Raw genomic sequence first — 19,226 nt, 5'->3', positions numbered from 1 at the left:
CTAGTCCCTAATACGACGTCACTCCATAAACCAGCTGACTTTGATGGATGAGAGTGTATTGTTGTTGTGTAAATGCGTATGATAGATACAGTAAAGTGTAAGTATAATAATAAGTATATATGTGTGAGTGTGTGGGGTATAAATGTGAATGAGTTGAGTTGCCAACAATGGATTTTGATGTAAACAAATAAGCAAGTAGAACATTATTATTATTATTATTATTATTATTATTATTATTAATTAACGGTCAACGGATCCTCACAGGACACACATTAGATTCATTACATCAGTATACACTCGTCTTTCGGTACAGGGAAAATCCTCACCTAAGGCCAACAACATCCTTGAATATTCGCCCGAAAACACGACAATACGGTGAGATAAAACATGCCCAGTTCAAGAATCCATAAGGCCTAACTTTATTAATGATCATTTTGGTTTTCTTATTAAGTGGTGGAACTATAAGGTTTAAACGAGTCAAGCTATTCAGGGTCGGCTTGTTAAAAACTTAAATCAAGTTTTAAGATTAAACAATGTCAGAGATAATTTGCCAGCCTAAACGGGATTTTATTATATAACTTGATATATATGTATTGTATATAAAAATTATAATTAGAAATATATGCATAACAATTATTAATTATGTAAATAAAATACTAGATAATTAATAAATAATAAATGAGTCAAGCTTGAACTTTAGAGATAGAGTTCTAAACGAGCTGAGCTTGAGCCCTTTAAAGTTAAAATGAGCCAAGCTTACCCCCTTTAACCTTGTCACTTTCGTTGCAAATAGCAGTCACACTCTAATAAAAAAAGGTTTTAATTAAATACAAAAGAAATTAACATGCTAAACGTGAGAGTGAAGTAGAGTAATTATGTAATTACTCTATGATGTAATTACATAATTATTGTACTTGTATATATAATTATTTTACTTGATTCTCATGTTTAGCACGTTAATTTCATTTGTATGTTAATTTTTCCTTAAAAAATATATCTATTTATGTCTCTAACTTTTATTTATGTTATTTAAAAACAGTTTTCAATATCTTTATTGAGATAAAGTTAATAATTGTTAATTAGAGGTAGATAAAGTTGCATTTTTTTTGTTATAGTGAAATTGCGTTTCGTTTAAAGTTAGGGTTGTCATTATTTGCATTGACAGTATGGATTATTATGAGTCAAAAAATGAGTTATGGTTAAATACAGTTTATCTTCTAAATAAAAGTTGATATATGATTCATAAAATATTGTAATTTAAGATAAGATTGTCACACTTAATTTGTTACATCGTTGTATCTTCTTTTTGACGTGTGATGATGTTACTTTTTAATTTGAGAAAATTCTTAAAATAATCTTATTATAGAAAGAAATTCTAAGTTTGTCGTTTTCAGTTTTGTCTCTTACGTATCTTATTGCTGGTATTGCCGGGCGATGTGTTAGGAATACCAATGAGATTGTAAAGCAATAAGATGACGATGTGTGGGTGGAATACGCATGGTTGACAATGCGTTAAGTATTAATTTATGGCTGACGTTCAGAATTAATACTTAATGCATCGTTATTCCGGCTACGTGTCATCATCCAGTTGGTTTAGTAACTCATCGACAATATTCCTTACACATGGCCGACTATGAGATACGTGAGGAACAAAGTTAGAAACTTTAATTTGGAGGGACAAACTTGAAATCTCTTTCTAACAAAGGCTATTTTGAGAATTTTCCATTTTAATTATAGTAAAACAAATTTAACATCTCACATTGCCATCTCATCATTTCACAAGTAGTATTGACTTTTCTTAAAGAGTGAATTGTGGTTTTCGTTCATGTGGTTTGTCCAAATCTGTGGCTTAGTCCAATAGTTTCGAATTTACGATTTTCGTCCCTATGGTTTCATTTCACTTGCAATTAAACCCGAATTTATTAACACCGTTAAGTCTGGTCGTTAAACCCATCAATCACGTGCGGTTTTGTACACCCCCCCCCCTAATGCACCCCAGCCCCTCACGGGACGGGGCTTGCGATTAAAACTAGGTCTATTTGAGGAGAAAAATGACAAGACTGCCATCACGTGAAGCACATGCTGATGGGTTTAACGACTAGACTGAACGAAGCAATGAACTTGGGTTTAATTGCATGTGAAATGAAACCACAATGACGAAAAATCACAAATTTGAAACCATTGAATTAAAACCATATATTTGGACAAATTACAAGGACAAAAACCACAGTTTACTCTTTCTTAAATGGCCATACAATTCCATTCATTCTAACTATTTATTATATTTATTTTTCATAATTCAATTAATTTTTATAACCTTTTAAATTCAAAGAAAACGATTACTAAAACATAAAAGAGACCAGCAAGCTTATACATAACCACAAACGTCTTCATCACAAATGCCCATATGGACAAGTGTGGCTTCCTTTTCCATAAGTGTCACATCCCGTTTATAAGTGTGAAGAATCTCATCCACGTCGTATTTTATTAGAAAATGAGAGACAAAATATACTAAACAGTTTTATTTGTAACCCATGAAATGTTAACATTATTAAAAGAAAAAGTTATTTTAAAAACAATTAATATGATGGTATAATTTGTAAGTCAAATGAAATCTCTAAACTATATAGCACTTTCATCCCTAGTAACTAACAATGGATTATTATCACTTAAAATGTTTACATGAAACATTATATTTGACATACAAAACAACAAGGATGGTGTTTTGATTAAGGATATGGGCCATGAGCCCAGAACCTGCATGTAGGCCCAAAAAAAGTTGTTTTACTTTTAGCTGCTCAACATGATAAATTTTTGAAATTTTAATTGGTTTTTGTTTACTAATTTACAATATTGATTACAACTGGGAATTTGGGGTGTTTATTTTTCCAATTTAAATCTTTAAATAGGAAGAGGACTTATTCACTAAATAATAAAAAAAAATCAGAATAAATTAATTGTAGGAACAATAACTACTAGAATCTACCAACAGTTTTTACCGACACATCTGTTTTTACCCACTCACAAAAATTACTAGATACGCTAACTGATTATTATGGTCATTCCACCATGTTATTAAACCCATTCCCAACATAATTTACTAACCGCAAACCAAACACCACATAATCATCTCGCAATAAGGTTGATTGTGCCATGTTGATGGATAACATGATCATACAAATCTAGCTTGCACTCATTTTCTATCTTTACCTTTTAAAAGCGACGTGATTATACTGATCTAGCTTGCACTAGTTTTCTGTCTTTACCTTTTAAAGACCTAGTGTCAATTCATATCATCATACCACATTATTAAATGACAAATTCAAAGACAAAATGCTTGTACAAAATCAAAAGAATAGTCCATCTTTATACCAAATTATTTGAAAAGAATATTGAGTCAACCAAACACTTGACAAGCCTTTTGTTATTGTTGTGATGTTGTCACTCACTTACTTACAAAACCAAACAAAAGAATAAACAATCACCCACCATACACACAATAATATACCCAAACAACAACAATATACCACTTTGCACAAAAAGAATACAACAAACAAGAATAACTAACTACATTTGACAAGAGGTGGTTCGTTTAAGAGGTTCGTGCGGCGACGAAGGTAACGATGTGTCAGCTGTGGTTTGTTTAAGAGGTTCGTGCGGGGATGAAGGTAATGGTGGTGAGGTTGAAGCGAATAGTGTTCTAGAACCTACGGGGTTAACTTCGGTAACCTCTTCAATACCTTCATCTAAATACACAACATCTTGCATTGTTAGTTGATGGTACTCAACTATTTCCCTTAATAAGCGGTTTTCACGTGCGTATACAGAGTTTTCGTTAGCCAAACGAGATTTCTCTGCTAATAATGACTCCAGTTGAATACGGATCTGATTTAACAAGCGTTGATCACATGTTAAACAAAGATTATATTAGTTTAGTAACAATCTAAATTTGTTATTATGACGGAAAGTTAAATGAATACCATGTCATCATCTGTAGGGTGGTCTCCTTTTTCAAGAGCCTCGCGAAGCATTTTATTTTCTTCTTCTAATTGAGAACTTCGTTCTTTTGCAAATGCCAAATCAGCTTTGAGTGTCTTCAGTTCCCGAAGGAGTAGTTTTGCTTTAGCAGCCGTTGCAATTGCCACCTGTCACCCAAAACAATAGCCCACAATGCATTTCACCAGATAGGATACAAATTAAAACACAAGTAGTTTATACAAAAAACTTAATGTGTATAGTGTATAACATTAAATGTAAAAGTTGACGATGATGTGTCAGGTGACTAGACACGTTTGGGGGTTTGATCACTGTATATGCTGTTATGTTGCTTTTATGTGAAAGAAACTCTATATTAAAGAAAAGAGTAAATTACGGTTTTAGTCACTGAGGTTTGGCCAAAAAATCATTTAAGAACTAATGGATCATGAAGGTGTATTTGTCAAACAGCAGAGACTAAAACCGTAATTTTCTTTAAATAAAATGATGGTATGATGCATTTTCATCAACCATACATATATAATTACACCATTTGCCACCTTACGTCGCGAGATGCTTTGAGTTGGTTTTCTGAGTTCGTGTGTTGCTGTGTAGACTGTATTTTAGGTTCCTGCAACTGATTCGGTTCATCATTTGTTACTTTTCTTCTGTTTTGCAGTTTGCGTGTTTCCTGTATGATATCTTGAGTTTTCTTGTCCACAATGGTACGCCCTTCCTGATTATAATAAAAGATAATTAGATATTATTTCGGTTTATATGACTTTGTTTTCAAAATAATTATTCTTTTTGACTGGATAAATCACATTTACCAGTCATAAGCACAGAATAACATGTTAACTTGCAACCAGACGGCAATTTTTTTTAGGGTTCTCGTGTTAAAACAAATTATGGCTTAAACCTTTGTTTTATAGATTCATAAGTTAAAAAATAAACTAAAAAATCAAGGTCATGACACAATATATGGAAGAAGTCAAGAACTCATTAAAACCTTATATGTAACATTCATAAAACATGAACTATATGCTTGATTTTAACATAACACACATCATCATCATCATCATCATCATCATCATCGTACTCAGTATATCCCACCAATAGCAATGCTATGGTAGGGTCTGAGGAGGGTAAGATGTAGACAGCCTTACCTCTATCCCATAGGGATAGAGAGGCTGCTTCCGGTGAGACCCCCGGCTCGATAGTAGTTTTGCATCAAGCCTTGGACATAAGGCACATAGCACTCAATCATCGGGACACCGGCTGATTGGTGCATGTGCCCTTGTCTTTCGGCTTTTAACATAACACACACTTATATAAAAAAAAATTAAAACTTCTAATGGTCTAACAGGGAAGATACAATCATACAAATCATAATGTGAATACACAACATTTACCTCTAAGGCATTCCCAATTGTTCCGCCAATTTGATTGAGTGAAGATGTGAGTCTATCCAAGCCCTTTCTTAATTTGGGATTATCAATTTTTCTGGAGTTCTCAAAAGACTCGTACCGATGCTCAGCCTGAATATTAGCCAAGTGAACATTGATCTGACATTTATATATAATCACAAAAATAAAAGAAAAGAGGAACTGATTGCTTGCATTTTGGAAGTTAATAATTACCTGGTTGCTTGTTGAGACGGTTTCAGTCTTTACAATGCTAGGAGTTTGAACACTTCGAGGGGCATTATCGTCATCTAGAATTGATTTAGCCTTCCTTGCTAAAACGCCCCAAAATCCTCCTGGTTCATTTGTGCTTCCCATAGATGTATAATCATAGGTAGCAGTAGCAGAACCCTGCATAATCAGGTATTTCAACTTTATCAGCACAAACAAGGAAGCTAATGCCTACTTATTTTATCAGGTAACTGATTTTTGTATAGTTGGTAGATTAGTTCATTATATAAGAACTTTACAAAAGAATTTGCAAAACACCTACAAAATTATAATGTTTAGTACTATTATTATCATTATCACTTCATTGATTGTGCAAAGAAGTCAGGCATAATAACCGAAGTCCATATAAGATAAATGATAGAAAACTTTGAAAGAGCAAAAGAAGGTTTGATTTAAAAGGTAAATCGATGAACTGTACAATACTTGAATGTTATGTGATTAACGATATAAAATCGTTGATGCCATAGAGGTGTGCATGAAGAAACACTAATCGACCCCGGGCAGATTACGGATAATCTGGGGGTTAAGTAGATGTTTCCCACGAGGGGTTAGATCCGGCGAAGATGGTTCTTCTGATAACCTGCAAAATAGACACCGTGAGCTCGTCACTGAGAAGGGGGGGTACCTCCTTGTGACCACCCTCCGGCGTGAGAATCAGACTAGATTGCTCTTGAATATAAGTGTATATTAAGAGAATGACTAGAGCAGATATCAGGTAATATATCAAGATATGAGATATGAGATAAGATGATACCATTCCAAGGTGTTGGAGTATTTATAGCCGAAGGTAGGTTTCCAAGCAGGTACAGCCGGCTGAATAGTGTTCCTGTTCTGCCAACTGTGGGCTACGCACATGCCATGCTGGTGGTTGGTGGATAGGCAGCGGCTGATAGTGACCAGGCCGGCTGTGTACTATTCCTGTTCCACCAACTGCAGGCCATGCACGTCCTCCGACAGGTTGGTGAGTAGGCAGCGGCTAATAGTGACATACAGTACAAGAGCGTGCTGCTCGTCATACTGTTGTCAGTGAGCTGTTGTATCCTTGGTCAGATCTTTTGTCCATACCTCGTCAGGTACAGTACAAAAGATCCTCCAGTATCGTACGGACTGGCTCATTTGGGCGGGAGTTCTCCCGGCTTTGTGCGGGAGTGTTCCCGGCTTGCTCACTCCTTCTTCAGGTGACATTACTGAATTATTTAAGAGTTAAGTGCCTTGTGCGTGTAGCTTTGCTGCGCAGGTAGCCTTCCCTGATGGCTTGTATCCGCAGCTGCGGGAACAGGCGGGGTACTTCACCATTGGGAGGCTTTTCCTGCGGGAACAGCTTGCGTACTGCGAGTAAGGACGTCACGTCTCTGAGCATGGTGGGTCCTGCGGATCCAGTTGGTTTCTGCGCAGACGTCCCTCTTCAAGGTGAGTTCTGCGAGTTTAGCCTTTGCGCAGACGTCCCTGTTGAAGGTGAGTCTTGCGGGTTCAACTACGCAGGCTTCCCTCTTTGAGGTGAGTCTTGCGGGTCCAACTGGGCTCTGCTGGGACCTACCTCTTCAAGTCCCCCCAGTCCAATGTTCTTCTCATGAATTGTTAATAAGTGAGGTGAACTTTTGGACTTAAGCAAAGGGTTTTGAAAAGGGTTTAGTTTTAAGGTTTTCCATGGGGATTCTTCCCGCGGAAGTCCTAATGTCACGTGCAGAAATTCCCGACTTTTCTGCTTGATCTTTGGGTGTGATGCGGGTAGGTCTGTAACCTCCTCGCAAGTCAGGAGCGTTGAGTTCCACTTGTGTAGATTCTCCATGAGGTTTTGGTAGTTTTGAACATAGTGATCAATTATGTTTAAACAACCAATTCCATCTTGGAGCTTCAAACAATCTAGTTCTCGACGTTCCCGCTATGCGGGGATGTTATTCCCGTTTCCGCAAGCATGGCCCAGAAGATCCTTCTTGGTTTCAATTCCCTGCGGAGTGCTAGGTATGTGAAGGGTTTCGCCTTGACACTGTACCCGCACTCGTCTTATAGTTACTTTACTTCCAAGGTATTCCTGGCTTCAATTCCCTGCGGGTGCCTAGTATGTGAAGGGTTTTGCCTTGACACTGTACTCGCACCCGTCTTATGGTTACTTGGTTGCCGAGGTATTCTTGGCTTCAATTCCCTGCAGGTGCTAAGTATGTGAAGGGTTTTGCCTTAACACTGTACCCGCACCTGTCTTATAGTTACTTGGTTGCCAAGGTAAGGGGTATATTCCCGCTTACTTTTGAATCTTTTTGAATCTTTTTGAATCGTTGAAATTTGAAGAGTTGGTGAAAGGATAAGAACAGTCCAAACTGTTGAAACGTCGTTCGACGGTTTCTTCTGACAGTGTCAGGACGTGCAGGAAGTTATGGCGACGTGACAGTACATGGTCATTCCAGACGCTTTTTCAGGCGTGTGGGCGCGATTTTTTGGGCGCGTGGGTGCGGATTTTACGGCGCGCGTCCCGTCAACAGCTGTTGCCAGCTTGCTTTTTCCACGTGTCATAGTTTCATTGCACCAGCTCTTTTCTCTCTCCCCCGCATTAAATTCATCGCATTCATTGCGATGAGTATATAAAGGGGGAGAGGGTCCTTTGTAATCCACACTTTCACTTCTCTCTCTCCTTCTAAGCGATTTCCGGCGAATATTCTCTGTCGAGCATTCTCCTGAAATCATTCTTTTCCTCCAAAACATGTCTTCTACTCACGATTTTGAGGCTACTGCCGAGGAGTCTGACGTGTTCGTCGAGAATCCGTCGTCCACTTCCGATAAGGATGACAAGAGTACTGCTGGCGAGTGCCAGTGTGCTCTTCCGGCCGACCTCTATCAGTACATCGTCCGGAAGTTCATGCTCGAGCCGTTCGAGCCTGAGTTTCCGGAGCCACACCAGACGGTGTACGATGCCCCCAAGGGCAAGATAGGGGTGTATGCTGCATTCTTCGTCTATGGGAATCTCAGGTTCCCATTGACGAAGTTTGTATACCGTGTCTTGGAGAGGCACGATGTGCATCTGACGGAGGTACACCCGATGGCGATCGCCAAGATCCGCCACTTTGAGTGGGTGTGCCTCATTCTGGGCGTGGAGCCCCACGTTGATCGGTTGATGACCTTCTACTCCTGGAGGTGCATCCAAGGGTGGTACACCTTGGTCAATCGGATCAAGGGTTTGAAGATCTGCGCTACCGAGCGCAGTCTTCGGTCGTGGAAGCGGGAATTTTTTTATATCTCCGCTCGCGTCGTCCCCCTTGCGATGACGTTTAAGAATGGGAGAGCACTCCCCGCCCTTCACGCCTCCAACTACCAGGAGGCGGAATTGTTCTCCAAGGTTTCCCGGATCCAGTCTCCGGTTTACCGCTTTGCGGAGTCCGGGATGGTGATGCTCGGGATGAGCCAGGTGTGGAAGGAGGCGTCCCAAATTCCCATCGTCCTTGAATACGGTTTGAACTTTGTCCCTTACGGTATGCTTCATATTATCCGTTAATTTAGGGTTTTTGTTCTAACCGTTTTTTCTTTTTGTTTACAGAGGGAAACGACTTGCAATCTCTCCTGCAGCCGCGGGAGAGTGATGGTCCCGCTCGGATGGGTACTCGTGCTCTAGATGAGAACGAGTTGCCCATCCTTGAGCAAACGGCGGATCGGTTCGTGGAGGTCTACCCGCCAGGCCACGAGATCCTGAGCGCCAAGCGGCCAGGTAAAGAACTTTTTGACCCTCGCCCTCTCAATGCTCAAACCTCTGCGGGAATTCCTCTAATCTTGTCATCTTCTGACGAGGAATCCGCAGATGGTCCTTTGTTGGTGCGGAAAAAGAAGGCTACTGGCGCGAAGGGCAAGGCGAAGGTTGCCTCCACCGCCGATCCGGTTGTCCGGTTTGACTCGGAAACCCAGAGCGAGGAGGCGGCGGGGAACCCTGGTGGTAGTGAGACCACTGTTCCAGAGGTTGAGACGGTTGTCACCTCCGGGCAGCCAGTGTGACGACGGTGAGCGGCGTGAAGAGGCCGGCTCCATCGGGTTCGTCCCCGCCTGTCAGAACCTTTAGGCTCAAGAAAACCCATAAGTATAATCTTCCTTTACTTCAACTGCATAGCTTTCCGCCATTATACTTATATATCTTCTTTGTGCAGGCGTGGATGCTACCGCATTCCAGGGTGGAGCGGGGAGGAGTACCTCCGGACCCATGACGGTAGGCTTGGTCAACCTACCTGAGGCGATGACCCAGGCGACTGCGCCTGCTTCAGTTGGTTCAGTTGCTCACCCGGTTGAGCCAACTGTTCCAACTGTGACGACGTCCCCGCCGGCTGTCAGTGCCATATTCACTGATTCTTTCACTGAGCCGGCGGTGAGTATTTCTGTGGATTCTTCCACAGCCGCGGCCGCGGTTGTGAGTTCACCTCCGGTGAGTTCACATCCGCTGGTTTCTACCACGGCGGCCTCCGCTATGCCTCCTCCGGCGCCGGCGACTACGGCCGGTCCTTCAGGTATGTCCGGTGTTGGGGCGTCAAGCCAATCTCTACCTCCTTCCCATCTGCCTGACCTCTTGGATGAATATCCGTTAGGTTCGGGTGATGGATTTGGCGGCTACAGGCCTGTTGTCGACCCTACAGGTGCGTAGGGTTATTTTGCCTTTTTATTATTTTATTTTATATATGTTTTTTTTATCATCTTTTCCTAACTGCTTTTTGCTTTTGCAGTGTCGGATTCCAATGAAGTGTATGTTCCAAGATGGAACATCCGCCGAGGAACAACCCTTCGGACGCCTGTAGAATGCGTCGAATGGGCGCGCCACGCCGCCCCCGCTGGTGCGCTGGGGGAAGCGATGTCAAGCTACCAGGAGGGTAGGTTGACAAATGAGCTCCGGATTCTCCTAGCCCGGATGCAGCCGCGCGTCGAGCTGCTTTGTCGTGAAAACGACAAGTTAAAAGCAGCTCGTATCCAAGAAGTAGCTCAAGCGCGGGCTGTCCGGGAGGAGAACAGGAGGCTCTCCGCCGTTGCTGCGGAGAAGGAGAAGGCCTTCAAGGCCCTTGAAGTTGAAGTTCAGGCCCGTCTCGAGGCCCGTTCCAAGGCTGCCCAAGCTGTTAACGAACAGCTTCGGCTGGCTAAGGAAACTGCACAGAACGCAACTAAGAGGGCCACCAAGGCTGAAGCTGTTGCTGAGCCTCTACGCATTGAGAATGAGGAGCTTAAAGCCAAGCTAGAGAGGCTCCAGCAGGCTCATGATGCCTTGGCTATGGAAGACGCCAAGAAGCTCCAAGAGATCTTGGACCAGAGGGGCGTGCTTGACCACACTGAGCGGAAGCTAAAGGGCGTTGAAGAGGCTGCTGCTAAGGAAGTGTTGCTCGCCAACCTTAACAAAAGTGAAGCCGAACACGCCCGTAACCAAGCTCAAGCTGCCCTCCAGGAGGCTCTGGTTGCCAAGGAATGGCTTCTTCGAGAAGCGTTGTCTCAGGTATGCGCAATTTCATAATATCTTTACGCTTTTCTTTGTACATAGAAAAGGTTTTGATGTATTTTTTCTTGTAGGTTGTGCATCGAGTCTTCACGGACACATCATACGACGATGCCATGAGCGCAGCCCTCAACGCTTCTCATGAGGATGGGGAAAAGGCTGGCTTCCTGCTTGGTCTAGGGTTCGTTGAGAAGGGCATCCCGCCTTCCAACTTCCCTTTATATGATGTGGATACTGAAGCTGTATATGACCAAGCAGTGAACCAGTATGCCGCCTTCCCGCATCCGGTGGTGGAGAAGGTGAACGAAGTTGCTGCTGCTGATGATGGGCTAACCATTCTTAAGACCTTCCTTGAACCGCCACAGCCAACTGATGGTGCGGGTACAAGTGGGTTTGGAGGGAGTGGTCCTGAAGCTTGAACCTTTAGATCCCTTCCCACTGTTAGGATAGGTTTACATTGTATAGATTTATATTCTTGTAGGCGGGTAGTTACCCAGCCATTCTTGTAATACTTGAATTATTATGGAATACAAATCTTTGTGCGGGTAGGACCGCTACTTTCAGTGGATGACTTGCTTTATAAACGTTATATGACGTGCTCATGCATACTATAGTTTAATTTGGCACTTGTTTTGCCGCATAAACAATGTATGATTCGCTTGTGCATACTGTAGTTTAACTTAGCAATTTCTTAAGTACTTTGAATAAGTTAACCTATCAACGTGGCAGATAATAGGTTAAAGTTTTGCTTCCTCTTTCGTGATTGTGCGGGTAAGACCGTCACTTGCACTTAGTAGGATGGCTAAACTTTACCTATATCTGTCCTGCGTGGAGGTTTTCCTCATTTTTTCCTTGAAGATATTTTCTAAGTGTTCTGAATAAGTTAACCGTTCGACGCGCGGTTGTCGATAAGTTAAAGTTCAGTTTCCTCTATCATGATTGTGCGGGTAAAACCGTCACTTGCATTTAGTAGGATGACCAAACTTTACCTATGGCTGACCTGCGTGAAGGTTTTCCTCATCTTCTCCTTAGAAATTTTCTAAGTGTTTAGAATAAGTTAACCTTTGAACGTGGTAGATAATAGGTTGAAGTTTTGCTTCCTCTTTTGTGATTGTGCGGGTAAGACCGTCACTTGCACTTAGTAGGATGGCTAAACTTTACCTATATCTCACCTGCGTGGAGGTTTTCCTCATCTTTTCGTTAAGTGTTTAGAATAAGTTAACCGTTCGACGCGCAGTTGTCAATAGGTTAGTTCGGTTTCCTCTATCATGATTTGTGCGGTTAGGACCGGCACTTTCATTTAGTGGGATCACCAAACTTTACCTATAACTGACCTGCGTGAAGGTTTTTCGTTTATTGTGTTTACGCGGGTTTTGCCGCCGTCCACACGCGGCGATTTCTTTACACATGCGGTGAAAACCGGCATCAGCGTTTTGAATAAATTAACCGTTCGACGCGCGGTTGTCAATAGGTTAGTTCGGTTTCCTCTATCATGATTTGTGCGGTTAGAACCGGCACTTTCATTTAGTGGGATCACCAAACTTTACCTATGACTGACCTGCGTGAAGGTTTGCCGTTTTTTGTGTTTATGCGGGTTTTGCCGCCTTCCACACGCAACGACTTACTTCCCCACTTATGTATGCGGTGAAGACCGGCATATCAATGTAGAAAGTTCATAAGTATAAATGTAAGACCATCAGCGTCAATGTGATAAGGAGAATCATTTCCATTAGAAGTGGCTCTGGGCCTTTTCTTTTACAAGTTTGGAATTGATCTACATGCAGACTGTGTAATTGAGCTCCCTTCCATGTTCTTGGGAGTGTCATCGAGCCTTTCGAGCCGATATGCACTTGGTTCGGAATCTCGTTGTTTACGCAGTATGTAGTCTCCGACATTGAAGCTGCAGTTTTATTCGTGTTTTCCCCAACTGGGGTTCTACACGCATTAGCCTGCTCAGCGTTCATTACGTCACGAGGTGCGTGAGCGTCCCATCTCTGACAAATGCTTCGACGATGTCCTTCAAGTCTGTGCATTCTTCAGTGTTGTGGCCTTTTGTCCTGTGAAAGTCACAGTATTTACTCCGATCAGCATTGTGACGATGTCGGATTATTGGAGCCTTTGGCCATGGGAGCTTCTCAGTGGCGAATATCTCGGTGACGCTCTTGGTGAGTGGCGTCCATCTGGAGTTCTGGTTCGACTGTACGTTATCCCTTCCGCCTAACCGATGTTGCAAGCCGGATGAGGTGTCAAAGTTTACCCTTGACTGCCAAATCCCTAGCTTCCGCTTTTTGTTTAGTCGGGCGGTAAGGACGTTGTCTTCTCTTGTTTTCTGGGTGTAGAGGTTTGTGCTCTGGGGGAGATCTCTACCCAGTTGCTTCTCCGTTTCCGCAAAGCGTTTAGCTGCTGTCATGATGACATCCCACGTGGACGGCATGCCATCTTTACCCGTTAAGGTGCGGATGAGCTCTGGGTCTTTCGCGCCCTGGATGAAAGCAGCGCGAACAAGATCTTCGCTAATAGTGCCCAGACATAGCTTCTTTGAATTGAAACGCGTGATGAAGTCTAGTAAAGACTCATCTTCCTCTCGGATGCAGTTGAGGATTGTCCATTGCTCTTCGGTATACTTTCTTTGTTGGCTGAAGTGTTGGCTGAACTTCTGCTGGAAGTCTGCCCAATCGTAGATGTGGTGGACCGGTAGACGATCGAACCACGCTCTAGCTGCCCCAACAAGCGTCATTTGGAACATGTAACACCACGTAGGTTCCGTCCAACTACTAACGGTTGCCCTCGCTATGAATCTGTTCAAATGATCGTCTGGATCAGATATACCATCGTAAGTGCCGATGTTGGACATCTGTTTGGCACTTTTCGGGGCGATTGCTTCCGCAATGTCCCTTGCAAATTTGGACGTTCCCGCATTTGCAGCAGTTGGTCTAAATGTTTTGGAGAAGTCACGTGGGTTTCCACTCGCGTTTTTTGGTTTGAAGGTTTCTCCAAAATGCCTTCTCGGTTGGGAGTCCGTTTCCTTACGCTTCCCTTTCGCCCTATGACGAGGGTTTGCGTCACTATCGGATTCCTCCGAATCATCGTCCAAGTACTCTCCGAATTCATCAGCCTGCTGGAGTGAACGTAAGCGTTCATCCAACTCAGCTTGGAATTCTTTTTGACGTGCTTCCGCCCACGCTTTAACTTCATCGAGTGTTTGGCGGGGGAGCCTCGTTCGTTGTCTCTCTAACTGGGTATCGGTGAATCCCAGTGAAAGATTATTTACTGCACTCGCCCCAGCTCGGGTAACTGGGGTAGTGTTCGTAAAATTTACTGCACTTGCCCCGGCTTGGGTAACCGGGGTAGTGTTCGTAAAAACTGTGTAGTCGCCGGTATTCCCCCCAGTAGCTGGGGTTGTGGTTACCGGGGTTTCTTGGTCACTCGTTGGTTTTAGGACCGGAGTAACTTTAACCATCTTTCCAGAAGTTTTGAGAAAACTGAAAGAATTAAGTTCTAGCTTTTATGCACGGATGGCGCCAATGAAGAAACACTAATCGACCCCGGGCAGATTACGGATAATATGGGGGTTAAGTAGATGTTTTCCACGAGGGGTTAGATCCGGCGAAGATGGTTCTTCTGATAACCTGGAAAACAGACACCGTGAGCTCGTCACTGAGAAGGGGGGGTACCTCCTTGTGACCACCCTCCGGCGTGAGAATCAGACTAGATTGCTCTTGAATATAAGTGTATATTAAGAGAATGACTAGAGCAGATATCAGGTAATATATCAAGATATGAGATATGAGATAAGATGATACCATTCCAAGGTGTTGGAGTATTTATAGCCGAAGGTAGGTTTCCAAGCAGGTACAGCCGGCTGAATAGTGTTCCTGTTCTGCCAACTGTGGGCTACGCACATGCCATGCTGGTGGTTGGTGGATAGGCAGCGGCTGATAGTGACCAGGCCGGCTGTGTACTATTCCTGTTCCACCAACTGCAGGCCATGCACGTCCTCCGACAGGTTGGTGAGTAGGCATCGGCTAATAGTGACATACAGTACAAGAGCGTGCTGCTCGTCATACTGTTGTCAGTGAGCTGTCGTATCCTTGGTCAGATCTTTTGTCCATACCTCGTCAGGTACAGTACAAAAGATCCTCCAGTATCGTACGGACTGGCTCATTTGGGCGGGAGTTCTCCCGGCTTTGTGCGGGAGTGTTCCCGGCTTGCTCACTCCTTCTTCAGGTGACATTACTGAATTATTTATGAGTTAAGTGCCTTGTGCGTGTAGCTTTGCTGCGCAGGTAGCCTTCCCTGATGGCTTGTATCCGCAGCTGCGGGAACAGGCGGGGTACTTCACCATTGGGAGGCTTTTCCTGCGGGAACAGCTTGCGTACTGCGCGTAAGGACGTCACGTCTCTGAGCATGGTGGGTCCTGCGGATCCAGTTGGTTTCTGCGCAGACGTCCCTCTTCAAGGTGAGTTCTGCGAGTTTAGCCTTTGCGCAGACGTCCCTGTTGAAGGTCAGTCTTGCGGGTTCAACTACGCAGGCTTCCCTCTTTGAGGTGAGTCTTGCGGGTCCAACTGGGCTCTGCTGGGACCTACCTCTTCAGTGCATGAAACCGAAAAAAATTGGAAAAAGAACCAAAAAAACCAAACCGAAACAAAAATAGATGATTTCGTTTTAACGTTTTCTGTTCTGCAAGAAATAAAAACCAAACCGAAACAAAAATAGATGGTTTCGTTTTAACGTTTTCCGTTCTGCAAGAAATAAAAACGAAAAAAACCAAACTGAAATTATAGATTTTCAAGCTCAAATGGCGAAAAACCGAAGAAACCGAAAATCTAAAACTAAATCAAATCGAAATCTAACGTTTTAGAAAACTCAAAACCGAACCGAATTTCGGTTTTTTGTCCGGTTTCGCTCATCATCCTCGTTAATTATGCGATCTTTAAACTAATGAAAGTAAATATACAGATCCATAAACAAACATTATTTAACAAAATAAGCAAAATCACAGAACAATAACCTAACGACTAATTCAAACATTTTAGGTCAAAATCATATAAATTGAAACTATAAGCATAATTAAAGTAACAATTTAAGAGATCAGAAGCAGTAAACCTTAGCTCGAGACGAGTTAAAACCAGAGCTGACGTAAGCAGACGAGACAGAGGAGTCCTAACAAAATCATTAAAGGTTCCTTTCAAATTATACATCAAGTAACTGAAATTTAAAGCCAAAACTGGTTCAAATGACACGATAGTTAAACTAATGAAACTATCTATGCAGATCCATAACCAAACATTACTTAACAAACTATATACATATACTTATAGTTTAACTAATACATTAATGGATCAAAAGCAGTAAACCTTAGATCGAGACGAGTTTAAAGCAGAGCTGACGTAAGCAGAATCATAAAACAATAACCTAACGCCTAATCCAAACATTTTAGATCAAAATCAGCGGTGCATCAGTGTGTATATATATATATATATATATATATATATATATATATAACTGTATACTTAAGCGTTTAAGTAACAAATTAAGAGATCAGAAGCAGTAAACCTTAGATCGAGAAGAGTTGAAACCAGAGCTGACGTAAGCAGAGGAGACAAAGGAGTCACGATGAACCGCAGAAGCTTTAATCGCCTGAGCAGCAAGTGATGATGAAGACGGAGTAACGGTATCGTAATGAATCTGTTCGTTGAAAGTTGAAGACCTGGAAACTGGATGCTTCCGACGGTACGCCATACGAGTTTGATAGATTATTATTATTATTATTAATATGATTAGAAGAAGATGAAGAAGATATTTTATACTGAATGTCGCCGGAAAAAAGATATTATTATTGTGATCGGAGATCACGGTGGAATTGTGAACGAAGGTGGTGGTGGTTACTTGTACAACGCGTTGTTGTTTTAACTGACTTTTGGTTTATTATGGTCCTACAAACCGTCTTCTAACAAAAAAATAATAAAGTGTCATTTTCGTGTAATAGCTAACAATAGTATAATTTGTTTCGCTATCTGCAACGATGGAGGGACTACAAAATAAAACGTTTAATGACATGTGGCAATCGTTATCATCTCTTCACCCGGCGACATTGTTGCCCTCTTCATTTATCACTTCTTTGTCGCCTAGGGGCGGGTTTCTCGCCCCTATTGCCCACATTTGTAGCCGCAGTTCGCATAGCCTTAGACACTAGAATCATGTTGCTAGCGTAAAAGTTTTTGGTTTTGATGTACTCGTTACCGTTGATGACCGTCGTTTGAGTCATGCAAACACCTAAATAACCTAAGTAGATATGGTAAATAAGGTATCGTATCCACCAGGAGTATGTGGTCAATGTAATCGTGTAACAGATTTATAATATTATGAAGTAGCAGATTTTAGTGCTGATCACACAAGCAATTAGTTTTAGTTTAGAATTAAGCAACGAACAAGTTTCAATCAATTAATAAAAGCAAATCACACCCGGGACTTCAAGTAAGTAACTTACAGTAATATCATGCAACCTAACAGATTAATCATTAACGGTTAACTACAGACTGATAAACTAGACAAAACCTTAGACATTAATAATCGCTTTACACACGACACTTGTTATCAAACAGTCCCTGCCAGTGTGACTCAGTTAAGGGCAATCATATGTTTTATCGTATTCAACCTAATCAAGCGGTCCTATGATCAATTATTATAGCAACTGGTAACTAATCGTTCAGATTAACGTAAACCTAAACCGATTGAACACACAGAAATACTAAACATCAATAATCATAGATTAACCATAAACAATTATACATAAACGTTCTTAGTTACATGAGAAAACTGAAAATAATACAGACTTTACATCCCAGGTATGATTCGGAGAAGTTAGCCGAGCATCGACATCATGGAATCTTCAATTATGATGATATGGAACATGTATGTGATCACGATATGAATCGGAATGGTGGAATCGCCCTCTTGTAGCTCTGTAAACTGCCAGCCAGAAGTCTCTTTTCCAAACCCTAATTTTATCCTTATATAGGGTTTTAAAAATGCGAATCCCGTAGTTTATTTTGGTCTAGCATATGGTACTCTAATTTCAGCAAATTGTACTCTGGCTCAGCAAATGGTACTCTAACTTTAGAGTATGATACTCTATTTCAGCATACCATACTTTAAAGACACCTGATGTACGCTCCCTCTTATGCTCAGCATATGATACTCTGTCTTCAGCAAATGATATGCTAAACCAACTTTTACCCAGATTCATCAGTTTTGATCAAACACTATCACGCATCATCCCGGGTCTTCATCCCGTGCTCGTACAGGTCCAAATTAGGTACTTTAACGTCTATGACCTGAAATACAATAAACACGTATGAAGTATCGAAGTTCCCACAATAAACAGTTAAAACTAATAAATAAACGAACTTAATTATATACAAATTAACCAACCATCACATCCCCACACTTATCTTTTGCTTGCTCTCAAGCAAACTCTAAAGTAAACATCAACCTCTATCATATGTTCATAAATTATCGCCATTAATACTAGTAAGGTTTAAGGTCATACCCGGTTTCCCAGACTGACACTTTCTAGATTGACATCCCACAATTAAGGTTAAGTGCTATAATAAAAACAATAGAGCCGCCCAGACAAGTGTACTTTGTTTCCGGTTAAGGCATACATGTTCATACCCCTCACACTAACAACACTCCTATCGGTTTAATATCTGGACTAGCAAAAGATGTGCCAGTATATGTCTCTGCCCTCAAATACCAAATATGAGTCACAACTAATTAATAAGCTTGCAGGTCAGTCTTATCTCCACCCATTACCCACCGGTTTCATAAAGACTCGGACTAGGGTTTTGCTGAGGCTTAGGTTGGGTGCGGAATAGGCATATTTAGTGACTAAGGTGGATGAAACCCAGTTAAACAAATACACAGAACTCTAATAAAAAAACAGACTGCTAATTACATAACTGAATAAGAACTGACTTTCTTTCTGGCTTTTTGTTGATTTTTTTTTCAATCTTTTTTTTTTTTGCAAACTGATAGACAATACACTGAAGCAAATAATTATACAACTCTGACAAACACATATTTACAACTCAACCTAGACATACGTA

The 19,226-nt window shown here is 41.7% G+C and overlaps 1 protein-coding gene across 2 annotated transcripts; it reads right to left on the bottom strand.

The window, feature by feature from the left end:
• Window positions 1-3,419: 3,419 nt before the first annotated feature.
• On the bottom strand, window positions 3,420-16,892 carry LOC143611547 (uncharacterized). 2 transcript variants are annotated; one of them, XM_077085747.1, is made up of 6 exons: window positions 16,672-16,892; window positions 5,616-5,789; window positions 5,388-5,513; window positions 4,541-4,711; window positions 3,981-4,145; window positions 3,420-3,885 (listed from the first exon to the last, which is right to left on the bottom strand). In XM_077085747.1, exons 1-6 carry the CDS (start codon window positions 16,855-16,857, stop codon window positions 3,568-3,570), a joined length of 1,140 nt encoding a protein of 379 aa, XP_076941862.1. In that variant the 5' UTR covers window positions 16,858-16,892; the 3' UTR covers window positions 3,420-3,567. The 2 variants fall into 2 exon arrangements, with proteins under 2 accessions (XP_076941862.1, XP_076941863.1); XM_077085748.1 differs by lacking the exon at window positions 16,672-16,892 and adding an exon at window positions 16,222-16,272.
• Window positions 16,893-19,226: the final 2,334 nt, after the last annotated feature.

Source organism: Bidens hawaiensis, unplaced genomic scaffold (assembly GCF_021521415.1).
Source record: "Bidens hawaiensis isolate Kalapana, Puna unplaced genomic scaffold, B.hawaiensis_p1.1 tig00031487_1, whole genome shotgun sequence".
NCBI classification, from domain to species: domain Eukaryota; kingdom Viridiplantae; phylum Streptophyta; class Magnoliopsida; order Asterales; family Asteraceae; genus Bidens; species Bidens hawaiensis.
Note: the sequence above shows the minus strand (reverse complement) of the source record. Positions and strands in the feature narration are given on the sequence as shown.

What these genes read in the sequence shown, in the direction of transcription:
- LOC143611547 (XM_077085747.1), bottom strand. Translation starts at nt 16,857, where the DNA reads ATGGCGTACCGTCGGAAGCATCCAGTTTCCAGGTCTTCAACTTTCAAC. An exon ending in TCAACTCTTCTCGATCTAAG is followed by an intron (nt 5,790 to 16,671) that starts GTTTACTGCTTC and finishes CTGATTATGCAG; the next exon opens with GGTTCTGCTACTGCTACCTA. An exon ending in CCGTCTCAACAAGCAACCAG is followed by an intron (nt 5,514 to 5,615) that starts GTAATTATTAAC and finishes GCTAATATTCAG; the next exon opens with GCTGAGCATCGGTACGAGTC.